General features: G+C 37.5%; 2 protein-coding genes across 2 annotated transcripts; one reads left to right on the top strand and one right to left on the bottom strand.

The window, feature by feature from the left end:
* Window positions 1-1,450: 1,450 nt before the first annotated feature.
* LOC132613314 (uncharacterized) lies at window positions 1,451-2,329 on the bottom strand. The gene has a single exon (XM_060327335.1). The coding sequence runs from the start codon at window positions 2,327-2,329 to the stop codon at window positions 1,451-1,453; it is 879 nt and encodes a 292-aa protein (XP_060183318.1).
* Window positions 2,330-5,953: 3,624 nt separating this feature from the next.
* LOC132615499 (uncharacterized) lies at window positions 5,954-7,389 on the top strand. The gene is made up of 2 exons (XM_060330104.1): window positions 5,954-6,078; window positions 6,370-7,389. The coding sequence occupies exons 1-2, from the start codon at window positions 5,986-5,988 to the stop codon at window positions 7,012-7,014; spliced, it is 738 nt and encodes a 245-aa protein (XP_060186087.1). The 5' UTR covers window positions 5,954-5,985; the 3' UTR covers window positions 7,015-7,389.
* Window positions 7,390-10,056: the final 2,667 nt, after the last annotated feature.

Here is a 10,056-nt window from a genome sequence, read left to right as displayed (position 1 = left end):
TAGTTGAAGTGGGAGAATGTAAATTGGAAAATGGGAAAACATTCTCATAACAAATCATGTGATGAGAAATAATGATTTTATGGGACGATAAATCATAACACTTATACCCTCTATAATTCGTAGGATACCCCAAAAATACACACGGTGTAGACCGGGCTTGCAATTTGTGGATAGTCGGAGAAGGAAAGAGGGGATAGCATAAACACCCAAAAACCCAAAGATGAGAGTAAGATGGCTTTCTTTGGTATAGCACTTGAAGAGGAGAAACGTGACCTAATAATTTACTTGGTAAAATATTAAGAAGATATGTTGCCATTTGTAAGGCGTGATGCCAAAACGAAGGGCGAAGAGAAGCATGAGCAAGGAGAGTCCGAGTGATATTATTGATAGAAAGGATTTTTCTTTCGGCTTTCCCATTTTGTGAAGACGTATGTGGACAAGAAAGACGAAATGACATCCCATTAGACTCACAAAATTTCCCGAATTGACCATTATCATATTCCCTCCCATTATCACATTGGACATTTTTAATATGACGTTCAAATTGGGTATGAATGTGGGGTTTTAAAGCTAAGAATTTCGCATAGACGTCAGATTTCTCAGCCAAAGGAAAAGTCCATAAAAACTTCGAAAAATCATCCATAAAAAGAACATAATATCGATGACCCAATGAACTTAACACGGGAGAGGTCCACAAATCACTATGAATAATATCAAATGGCATCAAAGTTTCGGAAATAGAAGAATCAAACGGCAACTTAATGTGTTTACCAAGAACGCAAGAACGACAAATACTAGAATGACTAGATTTATTACATTCAATGCTTTTATTAAGCCTAGGACAATCTAAGATAGAATTTCCCGGATGACCCAAACGAGCATGCCAAAAAGGAGAGGACAACGCCGCAAAGGTTGATGGAGTGGTGGTTGGATATTTGATGGTGGTGACTAGATAAAGATCTCCCCAACTATCACACCGCATTAGTGCCATCCCCGTCTGAAAATCCTTTACAGAAAACCCATATGGATCAAATTCAACAGCCACATAATTATCAGTAGTAAACTTCCTTATTGAAATTAAATTCTTAATGAGTTTAGGAGCATGTAAGACATTCCGCAAGGATAGAGGGGGGTTTGGGGGAAGCAAACTAGTATGACCACAACCACGAATTGGAATCGAATGACCATTTCCTACAACAACACCATTATTTTGATTGCTCAAATTAAAATAAGACGAGAGATTACCGTCCGAGGATGTCATATGAGAAGTGGCCCCAGTATCCATGTACCAATTTTGATCGGGCGGGTTCAAAGTCATGGTGTGCATTGTGGACTCAATATCGGTTGGAACATACGACTCGTGAGGGGCCACTACTGCTGTGTAGAGCTGCTGGGCTGTAGGAGGGCCCAATATACCCTGTTGTCGTGGCGGGACTGGCGGGGGACGAGCCTAAGAAGCCGTCGGGTACGAGCAGGGGGGAGGAGCAGCCCAGCGAGGATGCGGGACCCACTGCCAATGACCAAACTGGCCGGCAGTCCACTGTTGCGAAGGGGAGCCCGCTGGCTGCTGACCGCCACTGCTTCGGGCTGAACCACCACGGCCGCCGGTGAATTTTTCGCCGCCTGAGCCGTGGCCAGAGCCTTCCTTACGGCCAGTTCCCGAATTTTGGTCGCGGGAATTTTTGGGTTTCCCTCGGCGTGAGCTTGTGTTGTCCGAGGGCAGCGGCGCGTCGTCGACCGAGGCTACCATAGCCGAACCAGAACTGTGAGACACCATTGCCGCAAGTTCACGTTCTTCCAAAATAAGGGAAGACCGAGCCTCTGTGAATGGGGGGAGCGGCTTTGCATGGCGAATTTGTGTCCCAACCCCTTTGTACGCTTCAGTGAGGCCCGAGACCAGTTGAAGGACAAGGCGGCTATTCGTCACGGGAGCCCCGACGTTTTTCAGTTGATCTGCAAGGCTCTTGAGACGTTGACAATAAGCGGAGGCATTGGGAAAATCCTCCATACAAGTCGTCGTGAATTCTTGTTCGAGAGTCACCGCACGAGAAATTTGATGATCTTGGAATACATCACGCAAGCGAACCCAAGCGTCCATGGCAGTAGCGTCTGGTTCAATGATGGTGTTCAACAGATCATTCGAAATTGTCGAATATATCCATTGAAGCACGGTGGCGTCAATGGTCGACCATAATTCGACTTCCTCATCAGTTTTGGGAGCCGGCTTTTCCTTACCTTTGGGTGGAGGAATGATGTGATGAAGGACCTTGAGAGAACGAGCATGAATTTTGAAAAGCTTGGCCCATGTTCCGTATTGTGAGTTCTCCATCTCAAGAGTAAGAGAGAATCTGATACCATGTAGGAAATATTTTCCGTGTCTCCTTTCATTACTTGAATTGGTTTATATACAAAATATTCTAACCTAAAATAGGAGATTACAAAATATTCTAACCTAAAATAGTAGACTACAAAATATTCTAACTAATATTTACATAATCTATCAATTTTTTTTTGGGGGGGGGGGGGGGGGGAAGGGAGGGGTGTGGTCGGGGCTGGGGGCAGGGGGTGGTGCAAAAAATAAAAAATATTTTTAAAAAAAAAAAAACATTTTTTATGGGGGTGGGGGGTAAGGGCAGGCGGCGGGGTGGGGGCTGGGGGCAGGGATGGGTGCGGGGGGCAAAGTGTTAAAAATAAAACTTGAGGGCAAAGTGTTAAATATAAAGCTGAGGATCAAAGTGTCAAAAACGAAACTGTTGGGCAAGTTCAAAACTCCTTAATCACTAATAAAAAATCATCACCTCTACTCAATAATTAAAACTTGAATCACCTACCCTCAATTTTAAAACTTAAAGGTCACTTATAATTAAATGCCCCAAAGATTGTTTTTTAGTTTGGACAAAATTAATTAAAAATAAACAAATGACGTGGACGAATTAGAAGGCAAGTGACTCAACAACACCCAGCTTTGACCTGGTTTGGGCAAGAGCGGATTGAACAAAATTCACTTGAAAGTTGTTTAGGGGGGTATATAAATGTTCATAAAGTTAAATTGTTAAAGTGAGTTGTGCGGCCAAGTTTAGGGGGAAAATGATCTCTTTTCTCAAGAAAAGTTCCTGGGGTATGAATGGAAATAGTTTTTATGGAAATGTATTTTTAGAAAATTTGTTCTTGAAAAATAAGCGTTTTTTTATTGGTAAGAAAGCAAAAAATATTATCTCGAAAATATTTATATAAATTTAGACCAAATACTATGGAAGTGGATATGAAGTAAGAGTATGGGTCGGGGGTGGAGGTGAGGGCTATATGAGGGTTGGGGTGAGATTGAGGTATTGAGAGTGGAGGAAAATGAGAAACTTGTTTTTTCTACTTCCACGAAGAAGAAAACTTTTTCAAAATTTTTTATCAATAAAATATGAAAAAATTTAAAAATATAAAAATATTTTTCTATAGCAAAGCTACCCCTAGTTAGATCAGCTTTTGTTAACTAAATTTTAATGAACTCTTTTGGTGTTTGGTGTAATTTTTATTATTTTTATCTATTTCTACTGTTTCATACAACTTTTTAAATTTTACAGGACTTTCTTGATATTTTTGGTTAATTATTTTTCTTCATAATTTCAATTAAATCCAAACAACTAGAATTTGTTAAAATTTTATTGAGACCAAAGATGCTCACTATTGACAAACTTCACGAATCAAAATTGTTCAAAAATGTATTTAAACAATTACTTTAAATTTACGCGAAAGTATAAGGAATCATTTTTGTCATTTTCTCGAGGGTCAACACTAGTTGTCGTCTATTGAACGTAATTAGGTTTCAGAATAACTTTTTATAACAGCTAACGTAAGTAAGATGTTCCAAATGTTCCAACAAAGCTACTTCATCGATCTCATTTTATGTGATGAGATTCGAAGTAAAAGAACAAACTATTTAATTTTGGTATATATTCACAATTTTTTACGTGCAGGTTTGATTCTTTTATCATGATCAAATACGTACGTCAAATTTTTTTAATAGTGGGTGGTAGTGAAACTCAATCCTAAAATCTTTGTCCGCTTTGATGTCGCATTGGAGCGTGTGATAATCTCATCTAAAAAGTTAAAAACAAACTTATATGATCGAGCGTTCTTTCTTACAAACAAAAAAATGAAAAACAGAATAAAAAGTGAAGTGCATGAGATTTGAATTACCCTCGTCCATGAACCGGCATTTTCCAGTAGGCAGTGGAATAGTCGCTCAAGAATATCGTCTAGCGGAGCTCTCTGCTTTATGGGCCAATCTTGGAGCTCTTCCAAAAAAGCCATTAATGTAAATATGGAGATTAATTATATGCTAGAAATTAATCCTTTTTTTTGGTGCGGATTGCCCTTCATTTGGGGTGGTCTTTAATTTTTGCCCTTCAAATTGGTGGTCCTTAAGTATTGCTCTTCGCCTAACACCCAGAGGTTGTGGGTTCAAACCCCAGTTCAGTTAAAAAAAATAAATCGCAAGTCAAAATTTCGCTAAGCAGAATTTTTGCAAATCTGCCTATAAATTTGGGCCTTCAGGCATAATTTGCATGGGCAGAGGCAGAATTTCAGCCCATGCAAATTCTGTCTTAAGAGACAAATTTTAAAGACCACCATTTTGAGGGGTAAAAATTAAAGACCACCTCTAGCGAAGGGCAATCCTGCAAATTGCCCGAAATTAATCAGATAAAAAAGAGAAATAAGTTGAAGATAGCTAGAGCAACAATAGAGTCTGTTAGATTTTTTTATGACAGATTATTTGAGTGATTCTTTAAGAGAAAATACTAAGTTGAGTGATTTTATTGATACAAAAAAAAAGTTGAGTGACTTTGAAACATAATTTTTCATAGTTGAGTGACCTTTTGAGATATTACTCTTCCATAACCAGAAGGAGACCCAAATTTTCTTATTGAGCTCTTTTTAATTTTTGCCTTTTAAAAAAAATCTGTATTTCAATTTTCACCCTCGTGAAAATTCTAAAAAAAAACGAGTGATTTCATTATTTTGCAAAAAATAAAAAGTCTAGGGTGGTATGAACATATGTTAGGGGTGCAAAATGCAACTGACCCGATAATTTCTTTCGGACATCACCCTAAAAATTAGTAATTGAATTATTTATAAAGTAGAAGCTAATAATGAGAATTTCCTATCTACCACTCGGGGGAGACCTAACCGTTTACCTTTTTCTATATGCATTTTAGAAATTTCATGAACTTAAGCATCTCTTGTTAAAGATATATACTATAAGCTTCGACGAAAGAGTCCAGCAGATCCCGAAAATTACGTAGCAAGAAATGCGTAAATTCGTACCGCCATCAGGGAAAAGAAGAAAGAAAGAAAATGTAAATGTGAAAACCTTCATCTTCTTGGTGGACAATTTTCCGGAACGTGAAGAAAATTACAGGAATCTGCAATGGACAATTAATTTTCGGACACAGTAGGTTCAATTAAACTTCCTTGAAACCGTGTACTGTTAGGGCGGACCTACAAGTCGACATACGAGTTCGGTTGAACTCAGTAATTTTAGTTCAAACCTTATATTTGTATTAAGAAATTCGCCAAATGTGCAACAACATTAACAACATACCAATGTAATTCCACAAGTAGAATCTGGAAATTGGCTAAATATGCATAAACATTAAATTGAGAATTCAGTTACTAACACCTGATGTTGTATTCTAAAGTCTAGAACCCAAATAGTTAAAAATCCTGTCTCCGTCTCTTTATACTACCCTTGCCACAAATTATCGTAGTGATTTCACAAACAAATACCGGCATACTTCCTACCTCAGTGCATAGAAATTTAGCTTCTGAATACTTACCAGTGGTTGAAACATTTCCATGTAACTTGTTAGTAGTTACGACTACTAGACCCCTAACTTCATAAATCTCTTATTTAATGCAACTTTCGATCAAATTTTGAGCTAGTAACACGCAAATTTAACATTGTTTTTTGATATATCCCGAATTATTCCTATGGCTATGAACACTGATCTGTCCTCCTCTGAAACCAATGAAGAAGAAGTGATGCTGGAAATAAAGGGTGATGACAACATTCAAGACAATGAGGTATGTCTCTCTATCAGTCTCTTTCCTATTTTTAGAAGACTTGGTCTATAGTCTATACTATGCAAAGGGGTTAATAATTTCATGTAAAGTAACAAAACTTCACCTACTATTTCAGTACATATATATATAAGTTCATTTTTCCTATGACAAATGTCAATTAGAGTTAGCTATATATAATAATAAAAGTCGAATCTAAGATTTAGAATCAACAAGTTCATACGAATGTCATCTTATTAAGTCTACGCATTTAAATTTTTTCCTTTTTTTTTCCGCATATGTACATGGATCCAGACAAAAACAATAGGTTCAGTTGAACTCACAGAGCTCACCTTAGAGTCGCCTAGTGAAGGTGGCACAAGCACTGCAGAAGCCCACGAAAAGTCTGGCGATCTGAAATTGAAAGCATCAGAGGAAAATTCTACAAGATCAATAGGGAGTACTGAAGTTCAAATGATGCTATTGTCACTGTTGTTAGCGGTAACGATGTTTATTGCAGGAGGGGCATATGCAGCTCTCCTTAATTTTCATGAAGTTTTTTCTAACACGGAGCATGTTAAGACTGTGAACCTTAGCATCTTTGAGATTTTGACATTTCCAAGTGGTACAACAGAAGGCTTTCTTTTCCTTAGTGCAACAACAGCAGCTTTCATGACAAGTATGTCGGTAATTTCGTATGCCTTGTGCCTGATCTGTGGGAGATGGACTTCTTTGGCCACTTTGTCGTTGTTTGTAATAGCGGCAATGTGTCTTGCAATGTTTCTTAGTTTTTTTGCTATGTTGAGTAAGCTTGTTCCCCACTTCGTCACAGTAGGTGGAGGCCATGCCAAAGTTCCAGGAGCTTGGATTGTAGTATTCTACAGTATATACATGATGGTTCTTATACCTACGATACTGGCATTTATTGTTCAAAGGGTAATTCATGGAAAGTACATGTAAAATAGCGAAGTTTGACATTCTACTCTAGGGTGTAATCTAGGACTAGCCTCACATCCTGGCCCACTAAAGTGCCATGCGATGATTAGTTGTTGATTTTTGTAATTGTGTACTCTCTCGTCCCAAAAAGATTGTTTTCTTTTAACTTGACACAAAATTTAAAAAATAAAAAAAGATTTTTAAAATGTGTGGTCCAAATAAGTCTTAGATATTTGTATGGTTGTAAACCCTCTCATAAAGTTAAATTGTTTCTAAATATAGAAAGATGACAATCTTTTTCGAACAGATTAAAGAGGAAAGGAGGATAATTTTTTTGAGACAAAGAGAGTATATTTTTCGCTTTTAGACACATGCAACTATTCAAGTATAAATAATACTCCTTCGTCCTTTTTCATATGATATCTTTTTTTAATATGTTTCAAAAAGCATAAGTATTTTGTGGAAACTATTTGATTTAGCATCTCCATTTTTCCTTAATGACATAACTTGCCACTAATTTAAAATCGAAAAATATGTGAAACCCACCGCCGCTCATTTAGCAAGATATTTTTTTGTAAAATATTTGGCTTATGTCACCTGTCTTCTTTAAATTCTTAAATTTTATTTCTAGTCAAACATCTAAAATGAGACAGAAGGAGCGAATAAGGATTCAAGCTAAATACGTAGACAATCCCTTAAAGTTGCTATAGTTTTTCATTTAGACACCTCAAGAGAGACGGTTTCATATTAAACACCTAACAAATGTCCAAGATGTACCTATAGAACCCTTCATTAGCTTTAACTTTCAACTTGATTCGCCGCCTACGTGCCATTTATGCCCAGTCATTCCTAAGAACACCCCCCCCCCCCCCCCCCCCAAAACTCTCATCTTACGACGGTTGTCCAACAAAGATGATATGTTATATATGGTTATCCAATTACCTATTGCTGCCCCCACCCTCCCAGTGGGAGTCCTGATCGTGTCTCAGTCACTAGTTTAACTTAGGTACTCTTTTAAGTAACTTCGGCATATGTTATATACACAAATTATGCCGGACAAGGCAAAACTTTCAACACTCAATATAATTTGAAAAATACTACAAAACTTACGCCACATAACTTAAATCCTCCATACTTTATGTCAAGCGAGGCAAAAGTTCAGTTTTCGAAGATTAAAATGTTGCAAAAATTATGTCTTGCGAAACAGGTCTGGATATTTTCATTAAATAAGTAGCATGGACAAAAATTAAAGACCATGAGGGGCGAAGCCTCTGACAATTTATAGCCCACTATTTTGATCTGAACAGGTGTGAAAGTGCCTGTTCCATGAAGGATATGACCGTTGGTTCTGATAAGGTTGAAAAGGCCCTCTGTGGGGTAGCCCTTTCCAACATACATATCGTTTTTACTAATAACAACCTTATCAGAAATAAAAATACATTTAAATCCATTCTTGACTAGTAGTGAAGTTGAGACTAAGTTCTTCCGTATTTCTGGAACATGAAGGACAATCTTGAGCGTCACAATCTTTCCAGACGTCATCTTCAAGGCAATGTTGCATGTTCCCTCGATTTTGGCAGTAGCAGAATTGGCCATGAAGATCGTCTCGTTGGGGCCAGCTGCATTATAAGAAGAAAAGAATTCCTTGTTAGAACACACATGGCGGGTAGCGCCCGAGTCTATCCACCACTCTCGCGGGTTACCTATCAAGTTGCATTCTGACAACATGGCACATAAATTGTCCATTTCTTCATTCTTTTCTACCATGTTGGCTTGACCTTTCTTCTTCTCCTTATCATTTTTCGAAGCACGACAGTCTGAAGCAATGTGTCCAAATTTGCCGCAATTGTAGCAATTTCTTTTAAATTTCTTTTTGCTTGGAACCTTCTTCCCTCCAAAAGCCCGCTTCCTTTTCTTTGAACTTGTATGAGCAGTTTCAACGATGTTTGCCCCATTATTTCTTGTTTGCCATTGGCCTTCTTCTCATCAGATCTGTTGTCTTCCTCAATTCTAAGCGGGACAATTAGATCTTCTAATGTCATTTCCTTACATTTGTGCTTTAAGTAGTTTTTAAAATCCAAGCAAAAAGAAATTCAAAGGAAGTTGCTACAATTGCGGCAAATTTGGACACATGGCTTCAGACTGTCGTGCTCCGAAAAATGATAAGGAGAAGAAGAAAGGTCAAGCCAACATGGCAGAAAAATGGTTTCGGAGCTTTCTGTTTTTTCAGAAAGCAAAAATTTTTGAGTTTGTCGTTTCGATGTATAAAAAATGAAAATTTATAGCCTACTATTTTGATTTGAACATGTGTGAAAGTGCCTGTTCGGTGAAGGAGATGACCGTTGGTCATCGTTATGTCTGTTGGAAAATAATTCCGTTGGAAAAATAATTCCGCGAATTTAATTAATTAAGTTAAATTCCGCGTGAATTAATTAATATCAGGATTGGAAATATTAAATAACAAAAATGGAAATAAAATAAATTTGGTCCAAAAAAATTATCAATCAAATCACTTGACCGAAGCCGAGCGACGACGACGACGGCGCGAGGGATGATCCTCTTTTCAACCCTTTATGAGCTAGAGAATGTGTTGCTTAATATAAGCACACACATAACACTTTCAACCACAAATGTGGGAGAAGTGCTCACTTGAAAGGTTATTTTTCAACCTTTCATTTCCCTCCACTTTTATTTCCCTCAATTTCCCAATTCATACTTCACCTTTAAAGTCCCTCCCTTAATGCATTTGTGGACTTTAAACTCAACAAAAATTAAAGACTAGTGCGTTTGAAGGACGATGCGCGCAAAAAAAAAAATGATATTTCTTAAAGATTATTTTCCTCCCCCAAATTTGTTTTCTCGGCTCACCCCTACCCACAGTTCCACCTTTTGTGCCTGATTTAGTTGAAACTTTTGTGAAGTTTGATATCACATTCATTTTTAATTGTTTTCTGTTTTTTTTTTTTTCAATTCAACTTCTAATTGCTTCACTGAATGGTGTATATTGTATATCATTTGGGAAAGTTTGAAGTTTGGGCTACTTGAAGCGTATATAAAACAACTCAT

This window comes from Lycium barbarum, chromosome 10, assembly GCF_019175385.1.
Source record: "Lycium barbarum isolate Lr01 chromosome 10, ASM1917538v2, whole genome shotgun sequence".
NCBI classification, from domain to species: Eukaryota; Viridiplantae; Streptophyta; class Magnoliopsida; order Solanales; family Solanaceae; genus Lycium; species Lycium barbarum.
The sequence above is the reverse complement of the archived record's forward strand: the minus strand, read 5'-3'. Positions and strand labels throughout refer to the sequence as shown.

What these genes read in the sequence shown, in the direction of transcription:
- LOC132613314 (XM_060327335.1), bottom strand. Translation starts at nt 2,329, where the DNA reads ATGGAGAACTCACAATACGGAACATGGGCCAAGCTTTTCAAAATTCAT.
- LOC132615499 (XM_060330104.1), top strand. Translation starts at nt 5,986, where the DNA reads ATGGCTATGAACACTGATCTGTCCTCCTCTGAAACCAATGAAGAAGAA. An exon ending in ACAACATTCAAGACAATGAG is followed by an intron (nt 6,079 to 6,369) that starts GTATGTCTCTCT and finishes ACATGGATCCAG; the next exon opens with ACAAAAACAATAGGTTCAGT.